The following is a 21010-nucleotide window of genomic DNA, read 5'->3' as shown; positions in this document are numbered from 1 at the left end:
GACCAGGAGACTGGGGCACCAAAGAAACAGGAGCTTTCTGAGAGGGCAGTTACAGAGGCTGAAAATAGACCTAGAGCCTCTGGGCAAGAGGGCCCCATGAAAAAGTGGATTGGGACCTCTCCCCAGACAAGCTTCTGTGCTGGGCAGAAAGCCCAAGCCACAGTCTTGCTGGCAACAGGGGTAGAGGAAAAGGCGCAAGGGTCTTCTGGGTGTTTGACATATATCAACATATATGAACACCACAACCCTATTAGGTAGATATTATTATTACTCCTATTTAGTAGATGAGAAAACTTAGGCAAAGCAAGGTTAAGTAACTTTTGAAGTTCATGTATTTAAGATGTGGGGAGGCCAAGATTTGAATATGGGCAGTTAGCCTCCAGAACCATATAAAAAACTTAGCCTTGGCCAGGTGCAGTGGCTCACACTTGCAATCTCAGTGCTTTGGAAGGCAGAAGTGGGAGGATCACTTGAGGCCAGGAGTTCGAGACCAGCCTAAGCAACATAGGGAGACCCTGTCACCACAAAAACATTTTTTAAAATTAGCCAGGTGTGGTGGCACCTGCCTGTAGTCCTAGCTACTCAGGAGGCTGAGGTGGGAGGATCACTGGAGCCCAGGAGTTTGAAGCTGCAGGGAGCTACGATTATGCCACTGTACTCCAGCCTGAGTGACAGGACAAGAACTCATTTCTAAAATATTTTTAAGAAAGCACACACACACAAAACCCACTTAGCTTAGTGCTTGTGCATGATAATACAATATGACTAATACTTACAATTACTCTCTTTGCCTAGGGCCAGATTTGGAGCTGCACATTTTATATTAAACATTTTTCTTCAGTTCAAACTTGTAGAGTAGCACTTCATTAAAATCCATTTTTATTTATGTGAGATGACAGATGTGCAAAATTCTCTTATTTTATTGTCATAGAAATTAAGGAGATATATTTGATCATGATATTCTTGTTTTTTTATATGAAATTGCAGAGCTGAGTTTTTTGATGGCATTTAAAAGGGCTCTCAGAGGCCCTCCTGAAGCCTTCATATGAATATGATGACTCATAGTAGGTGTTCTGGGCTTAACTGCTGTGCAGAATTTATGAGTCCAGGGAGAAATGGTGCTTCCTAATGGCATTTGTCTAGGCCAAGCTGGGAGGGTCTGGAGTTGGAGCTGGGGCCGAGGGGAGGCTGGGAGCGCTGGTTGGGATCTCCCAACCCCTGCTTAGGAGATCAACCCCTATTTGGCAGAAAGCCACATGTTTTCTACCCTGACCTGATTCTCAACTCTGTACCAAGAGCACTGAGCCCTTCCCTCAGAAAGACCCCCACAAGCCTTCAACCTGGCCCCTGGACCTTCACAGGTAGAATAAGCCAAGCCAAGCCCTCCAAGGACCCCAACACCAACATATTTCCAAAACAGGAAAGCACACATTTATCAAGGACATGGCTGAGCTTTGACTCCGTGGGTCATAGAAGAATCTCTTGGCTGCTCCCCTCTCAAGTTTTCCTCCTCATCCCTGAAACAGAGTCAATTCTTCCCAAAGAGAGTAGATGCCAGGAACAGAATGGGCTGAACAAACTCATCAGGATGAGAGAAGGGGAGTCTTCCCATGCTTCCTTCTGCAGAGCGTCCCAGCACCAGAGCGTATGGGTATCAGGAAATGGTATCAGAAAGGCCTCAAATTCCATTTAGTCCCACACTACATTTCAATCCCTGCTAAATTCCATAATGAGCGCATGCATAAAAGTAGCTCGGGATAGAGTCTCAGTGTCTAACAGGAGGCAGCATCTTGTGTTCCACTCAAAGACGAGCACCTGGGTAGCCGGGCTCAGCACTGTCTATCAGGTGTTCTAAACCAAAAAGGCCCAGGGACGCATCATACATGCAGTTCTCCAGGTGCGCGGGAGTGTCTGCATCATACACGCAATCCTCCAGATTCGCGAAAGGGATCACATCATACACGCAGTTCTCCAGATGCGCGGGAGGGAATGTATCACACACACAGTCCTCCAGATGCGCAGGAGGGATCACATCACACACACAGTCCTCCAGATGCGCGGGACGGACTGCATCACACACGCAGTCCTCCAGATGCGCGGGAGAGATCACATCATACACGCAGTTCTCCAGACGCGCGTGAGGGACCGCATCACACACGCAGTCCTCCAGACGTGCGGGAGGGACCGCATCACACACACAGTCCTCCAGATGCGCCGGAGGGACCGCATCACACACACAGTCCTCCAGACGTGCGGGAGGGACCGCATCACACACGCAGTCCTGCAGACGCGCGAGGGTCCGCATCACACACACAGCCCTCCAGACACGCGGGAGGGACCGCATCACACATGCAGTCCTGCAGACGCGCGAGGGTCCGCATCACACACACAGTCCTCCAGACGCGCGGGAGGGATCACATCACACATGCAGTTCTCCAGACTCGCGGGAGGGTATGCATCACACACACAGTCCTCCAGATGCGCGGGAGGGATCACATCGCACACACAGTCCTCCAGACGCGCGTGAGGGACCGCATCACACACACAGTCCTCCAGATGCGCGGGAGGGTATGCATCACACACACAGTCCTCCAGATGCGTGGGAGGGTATGCATCACACACACAGTCCTCCAGATGCGCGGGAGAGACCGCATCACACACACAGTCCTCCAGATGCGCGGGAGGGACCGCATCACACACACAGTCCTCTAGATGCGTGGGAGGGTATGCATCACACACACAGTCCTCCAGATGCGCGGGAGGGACCGCATCACACACACAGTCCTTCAGATGGACGGGGCGGGCCGCATCACACACACAGTCCTTCAGATGCGCGGGAGGGACCGCATCACACACACAGTCCACTAGATGTGTGGGAGGGATCACATCGCACACACAGTCCTCCAGATGCGCGGGAGGGACCGCATCATACACGCAGACCTCCAGACGCGAGGGAGAGACCACATCATACACGCAGTCCGCCAAGTGTGCAGGAGGGACTGCAAGACAATCTAGGATGCCCTCCTCCTCCATTCGTGAGACGTGTTCTACAACCTCCAGGACGGGAGCCCCTCTGTCCTGTTTTGCTCCACTGACTCATGTGTGCCCCACAGAGATCAAGAACACAAATTCTGGAACCAAATTGCCTTGTTCTGTGTTGCTACTCTTAGCTGTGTGGCCTGGGGTATGTTCCTCAACCTCCCTCTCAGGGCTCTATTTTCTCATCCCTGCAATGAAGAAAGCAGAATCTACACCATGGGGTTGATACAAAGATTAAACGAGTTCATGCATATAATTTTACATTGACTCAACCGAGTTCCCAGTAAAGATTAGCTATTCATATGAAAACTGTTTTTAATTTAAAAATAAAAATAGTAACTGGGAGTAGAAGGGGTGTGTGTGTGTATATATATATATATATATATATATATATATATATATATATACACATACACACATTTTTATTTATTTCAAGAAAAAGGTCAAGCACAAAGATGCTATGGGGAGGCCAGGACACATGTATTTAGAAGCTGCATGTTGCAGTAATCAAAGACAGAGCAAAAGAGTGGAAAAAGTAAAGTTTCCTGTATAATGACCAAGATCTTACAATGAAAAAGGGTAGGGGTTTAACATTATCTAACAGCTGTACCCACGCCTTGAGTCTCCCAGCTGCTGGTACCTCACCAAGTGCTCTAATTCTAATTCTCCATACCCCAACTGCAGCCACAATTTCATTGTGGGAAAAAGTCACAAGTAAATAAAGCACCCTGAGGCCAGTGTGCTTTATTCTTTCTCATCTCCCAAGGAATGGCAGCTCATGTATATTCACTATAGGGAAGGGAAGAAGGAACTCATCCTCCCTGCCACACACAAGATAAGTCACCCCCTTGGTTGGGTCGGGGAGGGAGAGCCCCCAGCCAACTGTAACACAATCTTACTTTGCCAGTGAAAGCCAGACACGTGGTGTGTGAGCCCTCCCATTGCCCTAGATGGTCTGCACACCATCTGGAAAGGTTAATGGCATTTGTTTCTTTCTAACTTGGAGATTCAGGCTCAGGTCCAGGCTCCAGGTTTCCATTCAAATGCAGGGTGAGATTTCCCCTGCAGGAAAGAGCAGCTGCAGCAGGAGGCCACAAATGTCTTACTTCACAAAAAATAGAAGGAGATTGGCCTAGAAAATAAAAGGATTTGACTAGAGAAGTGTTTTGTCATATAAAAAAAAACCCAAAACACCCCTCAAACTTTCCTTTGGTTGTGTCCTTCACTTCTCCATTTTAAGACTGCAAACTCAATATTGAAGGGATACGCTGCACTGCCATTTGTTGCAGCTCTGTTCACAATAGCAAAGGTATGGAATCAACCTAAGGGTCCAACAATGGATGAATGGGTAAAAATGTGGCCTATACATGCAAGGGAATACTATTTGGCTGTAACTAAGAATGAAATCTTGTCATTTGCAGCAACATGGATGGAATTGGACATCATCATGTTCAGTGAAAATAAGCCAGGCACAGAAAGACAAGTATCTCATGTTCTCATTCATATGTAGGAGCTAAAAAAGTTAATCTCATGGAGGTAGAAAGTAGAATGATGGATACCAGCAACTGGAAGGAAGATGAAGAGAGGTTGGTTAATGGGTACAAATGTACCATTAGGTAAAAAGAATAAGTTGTAATATTTGATGGCAGAGTAGGGTGACCACAATGAACAACAACGTATTGTATATTTCCAAGTAGCTAGAAGAGAGGACTTGAAATGTTCCCAACATGTAGAAATGATAAATACTGAAAGTGACAGACACTCTAAATACCCGGATTTGATTATTATATATTGCACGCATGTGGCAAAATATCACATGTACCTCATAAATATGCAAAAATATGCATCCCATATGTGTTTTCTAAAATTACATGTATTTTATTTTATTTTTGGGGTTATTTTTATTTTTGGGTTATTTCACTCTGTTGCCCAGACTGGAGTGCAGTGGTGTGATAAAAGCTGACTGCAGCCTCGACCACCCAGGCTCAAGGGATCCTCCCACCTTAGCCTCCCCAAGTAGTGGGGAATATAGGTGTGAACCACCACACCTGGCTAATTCTTAAATTTTTTTTAGAAATGGGGTTTCACTATGTTGCCCAGGCTGGTGTGGAACTCCTAGGCTCAAGCAATCCTCCCGCCTCAGCCTTCCAAAGTGCTGGGGTTACAGGTGTGAGCCACTGTGCCTAGCAAAAATTACATTTATTAAAAAATAAAATAAAATTGCAAACTGAGTCCTTCTTGCCTGATGGATTAGCAAGTACAGATAAGGCTTGTCAGGAGCTCAGGGAACACAGAATAAAGACTGCAGCATAGCAGAGTCTGATAAAATATCCAAACTGTAGCTGGACCTAGGATGGGCAGGGAAAGGGGGTGTGAGAAGGCAGAGGACAGAGAAGAAGATGGGTCAATCCACACTGTAGCAAATGCTGTGTATTTCACCTGTTCATATCCTGCTCCACCATATGCAAAAGCATGGCCACCAGGGGTCTATGGAGCTCCTAGGTGCCAATTTCAAATTCATAAAGACTGAGGTTGACCTGGAGACGGGCAGTACTATCCAGGACATAGGTGTCACTGTATCTGAAGTCCTAGAAGGAGCCAATCAGGGCTTTCACTATAAGTGCCACCAAGGGAAGCTGTGACTGTAAGAGGGTTGGGCGGCTCAGGAGGTTGGGCAGGGCCAGTGAATAATATCAACAACTTTTAATTAAAATCTCACCATTTACTCCGGGACCCGACCAACTTTCCGGATCTGACACACAATGGTCAACCTCAGAATGTGTTGGATAACAGGATGCCTACTTTCTGAATACAAGCTGCTAATTGCTCATGGCGATTTGTACTCATTTGCACAGTCAACATATATTCCGTAACCCATTTATACTGGACTCTGTATATATAAATCCTGGACTCTTCCATGATTTTCTCCATCTCATCACTCCTATTTCCAACTGATCTGCAAACCTCTTGGCATCACCTCCAAAAAATATTCTAAAGACAGCAACCACTTCTTATCTTTATTCCTGACTATGCCACTCAAGTCTTACCACAGGCTTCCTACCTGGTCTCCTGGCCACCATCATGCCCACGTAGGATCCTTTCTCCACCAAGCAGTTGGGGTGATATTCCCAGAATATAAATTGCATAATGGTAGTCAACAGCTTAAAACTCTCCAGTAGCTTCCCAATGCACCCGCATCCTCAGCATGACCCAAGGCTGGACATGATCTGCCCCCGGCTACCACCCCTCTGAGCACTCCCAGCCATATTCCCCTTCTTCACCAGGCTCCAAACCGGCCTATTCCATGATCCTCGAACATGTCAAGCTTGCTTCTGTATGAACATTTACTCTTCTTCCCACCTGGAAGTTTCTTCTCCCAGATCTTGGTTGGAGTTGTTGTCATGATTTGGGGTTTCTTTGAGACACTTCCCTTGATCACCCTAGCTAAAGCTGTTCCTCCACCTTCTCCGCTGTTCACCACCCATCCCATCGTCCAATACATTTCCATCAATAACTTTTGTCTTCTATTATCTGACCATCGATTGGTTCAGATGCTCCTTGCCTGTGTTCTCCCATGGGTCTGTGAGCTCTAGGATAGAAGGAACCTTTCCTGTCTTGTTCAACTCAGTATGCTTTGTGCCTGCCCCTAATAAGCAGTGAATGGAAGTCCACATGAAACCAATAATTCTGTTCCGTGACTGTGTCTCAAATGCTACCCATAGAGTTTGTGCTGTTTCAACTCACCTTGTCTTTGGTGTCAGATATCATTTGGTGGCAACTTATGATATTCATTTATCCATGCACCCATCTGACTACCCAGGCACCCCTAGAATAGTCCCTGAGCACGTCTGTGCCAGCTGATGGGCCCTGTGAACTGATCATATACCCATCCTCCCCTGCCCTGCGTCAAGAGCAGGATATCAGTTAGCCAGACCTTTATCGAAGATGCTTGAGACCTTACCATGTACCACACTACTCTTGGTGCTGCAGATGCGTGAGGAACAGGCAGAGACGGGCTGGGTTCTTGGGGAACTCATAGCCTAGCAGGGTGATTCCCTCAGCAGAAAAAATGCATGATGTGTCCAAGCAGACACAACATCCATTTCACTGTTGCCAGGGATGGGGATGGTCGATGGATATGCCTCTTCCTATTGCCCTTGGCCTTGCTGTTTTCTTACTCTAGCTTGTGAGCCTAGAAGACCAGCATTTTACACTGTTCCTGGGGGCAATGGCTGGCAGTTTGCTGGGATGGCACATTCCTTCTGCTCAGAGAGTGACTCATGTTCAAAACTGCACCAAATCAGAGTCTACATTTTAAATGGTGCCATTTTCTTCACAGAGTGGAATGTCTTAATATTTTTTCACTGCATTATGCTATCAGTGCTTGCAGAGGTGTCTTCCCTGGAAACTCTTTCTAACACAGTAACTTCTCTCTTAGTGGTTTCATGTGGACTTCCATTCACTGCTTATTAGGGGCGGGCACAAAGCATACTGAGGTGAACAAGACAGGAAAGGTTCCTTCCCTCCTAGAGCTCACAGACCCATGGGAGAACACAGGCAAGGAGCATCTAAACCAATCAATGGTCAGATAATAGAAGACAAAAGTTATTGATGGAAATGCATTGGACAATGGGATGGGTGGTGAACAGTGGAGAAGGTGGAGGAACAGCTTTAGCGAGGGTGAAGTACTTTCTTTAACTCTTACCATGCTGTATTGCTTTTTCATAGCATTGGCCACCACCTGACTCCATATATCTTCTCCCTATCTCACTATCCCACTATATTAATATCTTATTCTCTCTCTCTTTCCATCTATCGGTCCATCCATCCACTCACCCACCCACTCACTCACCTACCTACCAATCTATCATCTCTGTTGAGTATTTAACATTTGGAAGCCTGTAATTTTTTCTCTAGTGTCTCTTCAGTGTGTGAAACTGTGCCTGGCACATAGTAAGCTCTCAGTAAATATTTGTTAAATCAGTGAATGAACTTACTGTCCAAAGAAGACAATAATACAAATTTCTCCCTAGAACACAATCACTGGACTACGACCCTGGCTTTAAATTCACAAATAATTACGAGACAAACCACCTTTAATTCACATTATTGTGTAAAGACGGGCCTGCATTTTTAGATTCTAGGTGGTCTCAGGCCTCAGGTGCTGGCATGGTTCATGCCATAGTTACCTGGACTGTAGCTTCTTGGACTTAGGGCATGAAGTCTGGTCCGCTCTGTCACTGCCCACACAGTGCCCTGTATAGGGGGTTGATAGGAGGGAAGACCAGGGAGTCCTCAGTGGACACTGGCTGAAGAAACAGAGGTGGAAGCCTTCCCTGCCTGCTACACATACATTTTTGTGACTTGCTAATGTCCTGTGTGCCCTTTTATCAGTTGAAGCTTTCCAGTGCCTCTTTGCCCTGGGGTGGAGTTTGAAGGCCATGACTGGAATCCTTGGCCTCCCCTTACTTGGCGTGCAGGCTTTTCTGCCCATGCAGAAAGGACAAGTGTGGAGATGAGGGGTCTCTGTGCTAAGGCTGAGGGTGCCTGGGCCCACCCGGCAGTTGTGGGGTTCAGGAGTGAATGGCCCCACAGGAGAACACGGCCCCACAGGAGAACGTCCAGCAGGAGAACACAAGCTCAGCAGATGCCACATGTTGCAGCAGTGGGGAAGGAGGCATTTGCTGCGCTGCCAGTCCCTTTGCACCCAAGTGTACCCCTCTGATTACTTGCTGAGGTGGGTTTCATGGTGATAAGAGGGCACTGAGCTGTGAAGGAATATTGAGGACAGCCACACTGTGGAGGGAGGGTTAGGGTGTGAGGCCCCTGGTCTAAATCGACTCTGGGAGCTGGGCTTGAGGAAGCAGTTACCCTGCCTTGCCTATGTTGTTTAGCTGGACCCCTGCAGCCCTCAGCATCTCCCAACTCATTGGTTCTGTGGCTGACACATTACTCAGCCTCTCTGAGCCTTGGTTTCCTCTTTTCTCAACAGTGTCTTTCTCTAGGAGTTATTAAAAGGATCAAAATGAGTTCACATATGTAATGCTGCGAGACAGTGCCTGCCACAAGGTAAGTTCTGTAGGTGTGCTTGTTAAAGGGAAGCATACATAAAATAAGCATCTGCCCCTCTGACTGGCTTTTGTCCTCACTGTACTTAACCTTCAACTCAGGTTCAGCTACTTGCCAGGTTCAGCTACTTGCCTGGCTTCCCAGTCTCTACCTCTTTCTGTGATTTTGCTAACTGGTGACCTGGCTTTGGTTCAATTAGCCATGGGCTCATGTGGCAGATTCTTGCTAAGAGCCCCACTCGCCTGTGATAGGAGGCAGTGTGGGGAATATGGTGTCATGGAAAGAAATGACATTTGTGCCCCAAAGATGGACTCTCATCTTGGGACAGCGCTCAGCTGCGATGGTGGTAAGACTCTGGGCTCCTTGTACATTGGAAGTCTTTGCCAGCCAGGTGCGGTGGCCCACGTCTGTAAGCCCAGCACTTATAGGCAGGTGGATCATCTGAGGTCAGGAGTTGGAGACCAGCCTGACCAACATGGTGAAACCCCATCTCTACTAAAAATACAAAAATTAGCCAGGCATGGTGGCGGGCACCTGTAATCTCAGCTACTCAGGAGGCTGAGGTAGGAGAATCATTTGAACTCGGGAGGTGGAGGTTGTAGTGAGCCAAGATCGTGCCACTGCATTCCAGCGTGGGCAAAAGAATGAGACTCTCTCTCTCTCAAAAAAAAAAAAAAAAAAGAAAAAAAAAAAAAAGAAAGTCTTTGCCAAGGATGCAGGCAGTGAATTTCAGGAGGTGAATATTCCTTCCAGTAATTTTCATGGTGCTCCTTGAAAGTGAGTTTCAAAAGAAACATGAAAATTACTCACTTTCAAGGAGCATCATGAAAACTACATGGAAGGAGTCCTCAATGCTGGCTACGAGAGGTTCCTGCTTTTCTCTTCACATTTCTGGAATGATGCATCTCAGATACACCCAGGTGTGCCATACTAAAGGGAAATGATTGCTTCATTTTCTTTCCCCCATTGCACAGTGCTGATTATGAGTACCTCTCTTGCAAACCCAAATCCAAGCAACAGAACTAATAAAACATTGCCATGATCAGTCTAAATCATTTCCAATGGCTCTACCCACTATTGATTTGGCCATGGAAATAAATTAGACGGAAGGATTCAGAGGAGTGCTTAGTCGTGTGTGATGATTTAGAAACTGCCTGGACAATAGAATAAGAAGAGGACAAAACCCCTGACTAACAAATGGGCAATGATTTAAGCAGACTTTTCACCAAAGAAGATGGCAAAGAAGTCTGTTAAAAAATGCCCAACATTATGACTCATCAGGGCAAGGCAAATTAAAACCGTAGCGAGGTGCCACTCGTGCTCAATGGAATGGCTAAAATGAAAACAGAACAGAACAGTACTGATAATACTAAGTGCTGGTGATGATGTGGGGCACCTGGAATCCCACGTGTAGGTGGTAGAAATACAAATGCTTTAGCCACTTTGCAAAGTTGTTGTTGGTTTCTTACAAACATAGTTAGCACACAACCCAGTAATCCCATTCCTAGGTTATTTAGCTGAAAGAAATGAGAGCATATGTCCACACCAAGACCTAGAGTGGATCTATGTGCATTTTTTCCTTTGTGTTCTACCAGCCCAGGGAAAGCAGACATTGAGGCAGCACATGATATTGCATAGGCTTTGTCTTATAGTCTGGTTCTTATAATAAACCTGTCTGCTTTTCATAATAAACCTGTCTGCTTTTTATAATAAACCAAAAACTGTGTATTTGGGGTGGAAGTGATTAGATTCTTAGCTCTGGAGGGAAGGGAGAAATGGGTATGTGGTTCTTGATTAACCTAAACCAACTGAGTAACTAGTTCTTTTGCCACAATGATTGGTTCAGGGATGGTCAGGTGACCTAAGTTGGCCCAATCAGATTTTTGTTTGATGATGCTATGGGGGAATGGGGAATGAGGTGTGGCAGCCAAGGAGACATCCTCTTTCTCTTTCCTTGCCAATGTGGTATGTGTATACGAGGCCTGAAAATGCTACAGTTATTTTCTGCCATACAAAAAACTAGTCTGAGGAAGGAAGCAGAGGAGAGTAGAGATATAAGAATCACAACAATGGGACTGGAAGTCCTGATCAAGCCATACCTGATGTTCATTTTCGTTTGTGTTTTTCAGAGACACCAATAAATTTATTTCATTTAAGAAACCAATTAGAGTTGGGATTTTTTTGTTGTTGTTACCTAAGACTGAAAGCTTCTAATTAGTCTAGATGTGGATCTGAGAATGAATCTGATTTCAGGAGATCATATCAAAGAAGTAGAACAAGCAAGACACAAATTTTGTGAGCCAAGGTCAAAGCTAACACAGAGATCCGGGGTAAAGTTGTAGAGGAAATGAAAACAGAGCAGCACAGAGCCAAGTGGGTGGCCTTAGTAGAACTCTGGGCCTGGAACCAACAGCATCTGTCAGGGGGAGATCAGGTGTGGGGCCCTGTCAGGACCTGGCCTTGAGGGGGTTGGAGTGGGGATGACCAGGAAAAGAAACTACGAGGGGACAGTGTAAGAGACAGCCTCAGGCAGATGGTCAGTCATAGGACTGGGGCCTCAGCAAGACTGTCTACCCTGCCTGGACCAACTGCTGGAGGCTGCCTCTCATCCAGTGCCACGCTTGGTCTAGGACGAGCCTGCAGATGGAGCTGAAGCAGGTGAGCTGCTTTTCTGATTCAGCTGGCCTGGGGCTAGGGCCAGGGCTCTGCTTCTAACAGAAGTCTGCCTTCTGATGCCAGTCTGCAGAAGATGCTGGGAGAAACCCAGTTTTACTGGGTGTGATGGAATTCACCGGCTGCCTCAGCTGGACCTGACCTTGGCCTTGGTCTACTCCTGCACCACACATTCTGCTCTCTGCTACTCACAGGATCCTGTATGAAAGCACCCTGGCTCCTGGGTGAGGCCTTCTCCCATACCTGCCCCCTTGATTTCTCGACAGATCACTCATTCTCTTCCTTGCAATTTCGTCTCCCTCCTTGGAGTGGATGTTAGGCCTTCGGCCCCTATTTTTAGGTTTGGCAAAACTATTGGCATGTGGTTTTTGGCCTCCTCTGTCCTCTGTCTCCAGCTTCTTGGAAAATCTGGATGTGTCTCAGGATTGGAACAGGGGAGATGATGTGCTGGGTTTTGTCTGGGGAACAATAAGTTAGAAATCAAGGCATATGGGGTAAGCTGGGGTAGCCTGTGGGTCTCCTGCTGTGTTTATTAGCCTGAGTCCTCCATCTGTGGTGGAAGCAAAAGCCCAGCTGTGGGAGATGCCATCTAAGTATAAGAGAAACTTCTAGCTGCACATTGTTTGGGTTAAGTACAATATTAGGTTGGTGCAAAAGTAATTGAAAGTAATGGCAAAAACCGCAATTACTTTTGCACCAACCTAATACTTCCATTGTTGATCATGGGCTACCACCATTTTGCTAATGTGTCTGTTTTCTTGGCACTGACCCCAGCTCCTACGCCCCAAACTTCCAAAGAACACATAAAATCCAAGGCTAATCATAAGAATGCAAAGATAACATCTGGAGATTTTAAAATCATAGATCCCCCATTTGGAAGGAGAATGGAATTTATAACCAACTGATGTGAGCTCAAATTCAGTCTTAACTACCTCACAATAGACCCTTTGCCATCTGGGGGGTACTGAATTCCCCAGTATCAATTTTCTTGCCTGTAAAGAAGGATGATAACTATCTTAAAACTCAGTGGGTGTATTTCTGCAAATATTTATACAGAATCTAGTGTGGTGCCTGAATGTTAGAGAAACTTAATAAACAGTAGCTGTTATTTTTAACATTAGAGGAAATTCTTTAAATGCAACATGTCCTGGCCTTAGACATTTTATAGTCTGCCTAGTACTAAAGCTTCTGTTTCATCTAAGGAAGCTGAAGATGAGACCCACCAAGTGGATTGTTTTAAAGCCTTTGTCTTGAGTTTGTAGCAAATGCTTTATTATGAGCTCACTCATATTTCCCCACCTTTACCATTTCAGGCCCTTTCCACTGCTGTCCTTAGATCTCTTTGCCTGGGGGTTTCCCCTGGGCCCCAAAATCCACTCTGCCTGGGCCCAGCAAGCTTGAGTGCTGGGGAATTAATATCCCTTAAGCGCAGTCTTGAAGCAATGAATGACGGAAGCTTGTGGATAAATACTCTAGCTCCCATGCCTCCTTACGTGAGATAACTTAGTGGCTCTCCCGTTAAACTGTCTCCAAGTTCCCACAGAAGAATTAGATCTCAGTTGCCCATAGTGATAACTGGCTTGCTAACACACTTTCCTCCGCTCCTTTCTCTTCCCTGCCTGCCTTCCACACTGTCCCACAAGCACTTCCTGGGATCACCTTTCAAATCAACTGTTTGCACTTGAATCCTTGCTTAGAATCTCCCTGGGAAACCTAAATGCAGGCGGATTTCAATTCAGAGGTGCAACCTCTGGGTGCTGCTAGGGTTTGTTTAAACGAGCCAGTATTATTTGAAGAAAGGCAAATCTAGCCAAGATGAGATGGGCCTTGCCAAAGAACATCAGGCACATTTTGACGATGCCAGTAGGGCTGATGTTGGAGCTCTTTATTATAAACTGGAGCCATCTGCCGGCCTGTAATAACCTGAATATGAAAGTCCTAACCTGGGATGCAGTTAAACTGAATAATTTCTGTTTGTGGTTATGCATTTAAATCTTCACATGCTCTGAACGGCAGATTGAAATTCATAAGTACGTTGTTTTACAAAACTGGCATGAAGTCCTTTCAATACAATGTGCAAAATTCATTAGTATGTTGCATCAAGAGCTCAGTGTTTTCTCTTTGTTGTTATTATGCTTCGTTTTTAAATAAAGGAAACTTGTAGGACCACAGCCTTGTAAATGTCTCGCAGTGATGCCAAGAACCTCTCTGTAAGCCACTTTCTAAGCAGCAATTTCCTTTTTGTCCCATAAAACTCCCCAAAGCACCTTAGGCGAACACTGAAGCGAGGGCTATGTTTGCAAACTGCGACTACAGCAGACATTTAATTACACTGAATTCATCAAAACCCTAATTGAGACAGGAACTCAAACCTTATAGCTTAATTACTTTAATTTCAGATGGATAACAGACTTGGTCATGTGCAACCCTCCATGCTGAAATTCGTAGAGGGAGGCCCACGGGCACTTTCTGGTAATTCTCCCAGCCAAATGAAAGTGCAGATCAACATAAATAAAACGCTAAGTGAGACCCATGATTGGATTTATTAATCGCTTCAATTCCCAATATCCAGCCTTTGCCATAACATTCCACTGCACCAACTCCACCGCTTGGGAGAGCTTCTCCCTGTGTGAGGCTGGGAAGCTGCCATTTCTTTTTTTTCCCCTCCTACTGGTAGACAGCACAGAAGTAAGTACCAGTTTTTTGAGATTGTTTTTCTATGAACATCTCCTTACTTTGATTTCCATTTAGGAGATCTTCTCCCTGACCATCCCTTCCCTTCCCATTGAGTATCCTGTGTCTGTTAATTAAGCTGTAGACACCCTTGACTGTTAGATAAGTTCTATCAATGAGTTGGTCAAATTATCACAGTGATCTCGGTGGAATTTGGAGGTGAGAACCCCAGGGATGCTATTCTGAGCATTGCTAATGGTGTCTAACTGAGACTGACTTACCATGTAGAACAGGTGCTATAGTTCATCCTGATGGCAACACTAGGAAGTAGGTGTGCTTATACCCACTCTATAGATGAGAAAAATGAGGCTTTGAGAACATAAGTAACTTCTCCAAGGTCTCACAGCCAGAAAATGGCAGAATCAAGATACAAACCCAGACCCACCTGATTCCCCAGCCCATGTTCTTTCCAAAACATAATTTTGCTTTCTCTGCAAAGACTTGAAGGATCCTACACAACCCTGAGCTGGATGGCCTTGAAAATCTCCAAGTGGGCACAGGACAGGAAACTCAGAAGGAAAGGTTGGCATCCAGAGTCAACGCGTGGACTGCTTCTCCCAACAGTCATGGCTGTTACTTCTGTCCATGGCTATGGGGTTGTGAGGTGAGCCAGCAAAGACCTTCTGGAGTGAGTGAAGGGACAAACACCAGCATTTTTTGGAGTTCAGAGAGCCCTTTGCCTTTGATGCAGGTGTTCCAACCAAGCTGGGATGAGCCGCGTTGCTAATGAGTGATGAGCCACACATGCATCCAAGCCATTGCATAAGTAATTAGTTGTGTGGCACTGACTAGATGCTCCCCAGTCATTTGTTTCATTTCTCTACATTATCTCTCTTCCTCTGGGCTTGCTTTTGAATCAAGCTTCAGGTACAAATGATGAATGAACTAATGACAACACTAATAACAGCTAGACTAATAACCATACTGCTGATGGTGACAATGCCAATTAGGAGAGTGCTAACAGCGACAGACTCTTCTGCTGTTCATCTCTGGAAGGCCACGGGCAGGTGTCCAAGGCAAAGGAGAGCCAGGGAAGTGCAAATAGCACCAAAGGCAAAGGCAGAGACACATTTTTAAAAAAATACTAACTACATTTATGGGAGATTTAGAAAGCACATATTGTGGGTCCACAAAATCTAAGACATGAGCTCACTGACCGAAAGGATGACAAGAGGGAAATCATTCAGTCTAGGGAGCTGAGCAGAGCTCAGTCACCACGTACTGGGAGCCCCTTCTCCTGAAAGAAGGAACCCGTCCACCTGTGGGCCCTGGAGCTGAGTCCCGATGAGACCCAGGTATCCCTCTGCGTGTCACCTGAAAGCAACTGACACACCAGGCAATCCAGACAAATCAATAGACATGAAGATGACGGTAAAAATGGGCAGCGGGGAATGCAATGGTGGACCAGGGGTGTCCTGCATGGAGACCCTTGAGTCTACATCAGCGGAATGGGCAGCATGGGGTGCCCCTTGGCGCTGTTGTGAGGTGAGGGGCCTGGCAAAGGGTGTGGGGAAGGCTGCCCCGGGGCTTTCCTTAGCCCCCTGACCCAATCAGCTGCTTCTAGTAGAACAGCGCACTGTTCATGTCAAGGCTGCTGATCAAGTGATTACGATCAACAGTTTCCTTGATATTGTAAGTGGAGTAGCCTCCACGAGCTTTTAGAAGTGACTTTTACTAGAAGATACACAAAGTTGTGGGTATTTGGGAAGAGACCTCAAGGTTGTGTTGTTTCTGAATAAAATTCCTATGAAGAAATTTAGGATATCAGAGTTGGCAAAACAGTTGCAAACCCTGCAAACAAACCTCCAGGCGCTGCTGCAGTGTCTGTAGTCTCAGTCGCCCAGAGCCTCCCATGCAGTGAGCACCTTCCCCAAGCTTTCCAAAACAGACACCAGTATTCATAAAGAACACAGATACCAGGACACCACCTGGAAGTGGCATCAACTCCATAGGTAAACTGCAGGCTTGCAAAGCCCTTCATGACCCCAAAGGCACGCTAAAACAGAGAAATAAAATGCTCTACTATAGTCGAAAAAGGTTAGACTGTGTCCTAAACCATGATGACTGCACATTGTGTTTAGCAGATTCTCATGTATTTTACTTCCACTGAGCAAAAATCATACCTAAAAGTGTTCTAGGCTATTCTAGTTCAGATCAGTAACATACCAAAATGAGTGTGGAACCCTTCAGATTGTAACCCACATCTTTCAGGCTGGTTAATTATTTATGTGGACCTGAGCATTCTATCATCAACATGGAGACCAACTAATGGTGGCTTACCAGTTTCCACTTCCAGCTGGGCCAGCATCCTGGGATGTGAGGTCCTAAATCACTGCTGCCCAAACCACTGGGCCCTGATACAAGTTGTGTTCCAGCAAGACAATCTCCTGCCTAAACTCCAGGACTCCCCTTTCCCCAATATCACATTTGCCATCACAAAGAAGCCGCCAGTCTTACCTGCCCAGCAAAGAGCCCACAGACACCAATGATGCACAGGATGTTGAATACCGCTGAGCCCACGATGGTGCCAACTCCCACGTCGCCTTTGGTGATGAAGACCCCTGTAACACAGATCCCACATCAGCCTGGCTGCTGTGGCCCTGTTGCATTCCAAAGTGGGCGTGGGGAACCTTTCATAAGCATTAGATTGTTCTCAGAATCTACAGGAAACAGCTGAGCGTGGAGAGAGCTTTCTAATCTACAGAGGGATGACTGCTGCACAGGAGTGTGGGGGGCTCGGGGTCTGGGACAAGTTCATGCACAGTAAAAGCATCACTTAAATAAAACAACAGCAGATGGGAGGCTGATGTTCTACTCATTGGGGCCCCTGGATTATCATTTTCTATGAGAGGCAGACAGTCTCGGTCTGGGGGCCATCTCTTCCCAGAGCCCCTTTCCTTCAGACAGTGAAGGGCTGAGATGTCCCTCAGTCTGTCACCTACCTATGACCGATGTGAACAGCTCTGGGGCCGAACTGCCCGCCGCCATGAATGTGGCCCCAGCCACATCTTCACTGAGGTGCAGGCGCTACAGAGGAGCAAAGACAAAGCACAGGTGAGTTGGGATTCCATCTGGGAAGAGAGGTGACTGTGACAACAAGTTCAAGCCCTGAGAAGCAAAGCCTGGGGCTTCAGTGAGAGCAGGAACGATGGGACCTGGGGCTGGTACTTAGTCCCTCTCAGCCCCCTTCTCCTTCTCACAGAGCCCAGCCACTGTTGCCGAACCCCTGCTGAGCCAGAGCTCCTCTCAATGCCCTTCTCAAGGGACAGGTTTGGGGAGGGAACTGCATGTCCTTATGAGCTAAAGCCTCTTGGGAAGATCTAGGAGTCTTCAACCCAGTTCCCCCAGGGGCTGTGCAGATGACAGTCAGGAGTGGAGGTGGGCCCATGGGAGGCCACAGCAGATGGTATGTCTGAGGCTATGATGGGGGCATTCACCTCTTTCTATGGGAGCATTGCCCAGTTCCTTCAGTGTGGCCAGATATTCTGATTTTTAAGAGATGCCAATAATCCAAACTTTTATGCAAAGCTTCCTGATTTTTGTGATACTATGCTGATCTCAGGCTAAATGAGGCTCATGGTAACCAGTTTGTGAGTCTTTACTCTAGGAGGTTATGGAGGCATGTTGGGGTGTGGATGTGGGGATCACCCTACTGAAACCCACTCCCCTTCCTTGAGGCAGTCTGGAAACCCCGGGATTGGAGAGTGGGAGGGGGGGCTAAAAGCTGAGAAGAAAGTAATGAGGCATCAGCCCTGCCAAGATGGAGTTTATACAATGAGCTCTCCATGTTACCCTGTTTGTTAAACCAAAAGGTGATTTGCAAGAAGACGAGGCAATTATACATTAGAGGCTGGTTACCAGATTTTGCATTTCTGCATTCAGTCATGACCCAGAAAGTGTGCTGCTGGCTGCCAGCATACTTGGAGTATGACAGTTCCCTCCTGGCAGTCAAGCTTCAGTGACATCCTCCTCTTCCAGTGGCACCAACAGCTGCACTTCCTTGCTCAGCCAGAGAGGGGCAGTGTGGCCCTGGTGTAGGTCACTGGCCTCCATTGACTGACTCAGAATAGTCTGCAGGAGGAGTCCTAATTGAGGATTTTAATCTAGGATCCTGGGTCGCTTCGCTGTCGGCTGGACAGCGAAGCTTCACATGGGATGCTGAGCAGACCCTAAGATGGAGGCACACATACTGCAAAGTTGCAAGGTGAGGCTGTGAGGGGTGCCCAAGCACTCCCGTCCCATGGAGCTAAGAGTTTGTGAGTGAGGTAGCCTGACCCACAGCTCGCAGCAACCTGTATGCTTTGCCAAGACCTGCCAGGAGGCGGGAGCCGTGTGTTGCTGTGGTTCTGTCCTGCTGGGGTATTAGTTGTAGTATCCAAACCTTGGGTTCATGTCCAGTTCCCCCCTCTCCTTCATCCAGCCAGTTTGTTTCTTCCTCTGTATCTTCTTACATCCCTCCATCATCCTCAGTTCACTTCAGCCCTGGCAACATCTCACAGGACTCTAGTCTTCTTGACTCTGGACTCCTATCTACCATGACAGAGCCCTCTAAAGCCCTCCCCAGCTCCTTCCAGAGCTTGGAATAATTCCTAACGCCCAGCCTGGCATGCAGGGCTGCCGGTATGCTGGTGCAAAACCCCATCTTGGTTTTGCGGCTCAGATGTTCTCTCACCAAATACCCTTCCTCAAAATACTTGGCCACTAACACCTTCCCTCTAAGGGCTGCTCTAATCCTGCCCCTTGCACAAGCCCTTTCTTGATCTCCTCCCAACTCTATCCCTCACAGCATCAACCTCTCCTTCCCCCACTCTCTCTGCACTTTTGCACTTGCCAATTCCCCGCCACTTCCTCCAGCCCCCTGTGGATATTACCCTGGAGCTGCTCTGCAGCTAGGAGCCCCAGGATGGGATGGGACACACTGTGTGTGATCTAGTTTCCTCCCAGCCTCTGGCATAGAGCTTGGTCCAGGCAAAGCCCAGCTTAGTGCTGACATCAGAGGGGTGAGTAGTGTTCCAGAACTATTGTCACATCTTCCGCTGCTCAAATGTCCCACTGCTGTCCTGGAAGCCTCCACATGGGTCCCAAAGCCTCCCACCCTCCCCATCTGACTTCATCTTTCCTAGATGAGCCTCTGCTCAGCCCAAAGCTGCCACCTCATGGTCCTTGGAGATGCCAGGCCCTTCCTCTCATTCAGCTGTGGTTCATGTTCACTCTTCTTCTTGAAATGCCTCTCTCCCTTTCCACCTCAGTGCAACCGAGTCTGTCTACTGTGGCACATAGGATTTCTCTAAACTCTGGAGACCCTCTCTGCATGTCCTGCAATGATATCTCTTGGCTGTTCAAAATCTAGGGGCTGCTATTTCACAGAAGCAGAAAGTGAGGTCCAGACACAAGGAGAAAGTGAGGTCCAGACAGGGGAAGGGGCTGGCATGGAGCAGGTGCTTTGCAAGCATCAGGGCCGGACCCCAGTTTCAGATCCTGGATCACTGCCTTTATCTCCTTCTCTTTCTCCCAGTTTCTCTTCTTTGCCTTTTCCAGAACTCCACATTTTTCTGCTTTTAACTTTAAAGTATTTGAGACTGAGTGAGAATCTGCCCTGACCTCCAAGCAATGATTTGTTGAATCGTGTGGATTTCTCTCCCTACTCATCTTTCACAAAAGCTAGAAACAACATCCTTCTGTGTTTTTCTGCCCTACTCTCAGTTTTAGTCTACGAGCAACCATGAAACACACAATATCAAATCATTAAAAAGTGATTAGGGAAAGCACAGGCAGTAAACAGAGCCCAGCGCCGAGAGGCCCTCTAGGCCACTGCTGGTGGACCCACACCATGATCCTCTCATCTTGTGAGAAAGTATAACTCCAGGGAGAATTGATCCCACGACTCTTAGAAGATGTAAACATGTCAGGATCTCTATCTCTAAATACATGTAAGCTCTGACCTCAGCCCACCCACCATTCACAGACATAACATTTCCCCAGCAATTAAGGCTGTTTAAGGTCCATGGAGCCAACACTATCTTTACAGGAGACAGGCACGAGGCACCTACTCTTGTTATATGAATCTTGCTTATAAGACCAGATTCGGGGTGGAAGGAGGGAGAGCCCAGGAAAAGGTGGTTGCTCTTCTGTGCCCACTCCTCCAGTATCGCTGTGGGTCCGGGCAGTGCAGCCAGTTCTAACAACACCATGACCTGATCCAGGCTCGTCTCTGGATAGTGGAGCAGCAAAAAGTCTGAAGATTTGGGACTCAGGCTGACTTGGGCTCAAATAGTGACTCTATCCCGTGACCCAGGGCAAGTTGCTCAGCTTCTCAAGCTCTGGTTTCCTTGTTTGTAAAGAGGGGATAATATCAGTCACCTGGCAGAATTCTTGAGATGATGAAAGACAAGTAGACATAGTCATACACACTGTTTAGCGACTGAACCATATCAGGGACCTAGTAAAATAACACCCCCTACTTAAACATTTGTTTTCCTTTTCCTCTCCTTAAAAC

At 47.0% G+C, this 21010-nt stretch overlaps 1 protein-coding gene across 6 annotated transcripts in view; it reads right to left on the bottom strand.

Moving 5' to 3' along the window:
* LOC105486812 (solute carrier family 24 member 3) overlaps positions 1–21010 on the bottom strand; it is a 506030-nt gene that overhangs the window by 121531 nt on the left and 363489 nt on the right. For all 6 annotated transcript variants that reach the window (XM_011749881.2, XM_071079731.1, XM_071079733.1 and 3 more), the window contains exons 5-6: positions 17457–17541; positions 16972–17075 (exon numbers count right to left, since the gene is read on the bottom strand). In XM_011749881.2, the coding sequence (XP_011748183.1) occupies positions 16972–17075; positions 17457–17541 (189 nt within the window). The remainder of the gene's footprint in view (positions 1–16971; positions 17076–17456; positions 17542–21010) is intronic.

The sequence above is a fragment of the Macaca nemestrina genome, chromosome 15 (assembly GCF_043159975.1).
Source record: "Macaca nemestrina isolate mMacNem1 chromosome 15, mMacNem.hap1, whole genome shotgun sequence".
Lineage (NCBI taxonomy): Eukaryota > Metazoa > Chordata > Mammalia > Primates > Cercopithecidae > Macaca > Macaca nemestrina.
Note: the sequence above shows the minus strand (reverse complement) of the source record. Positions and strands in the feature narration are given on the sequence as shown.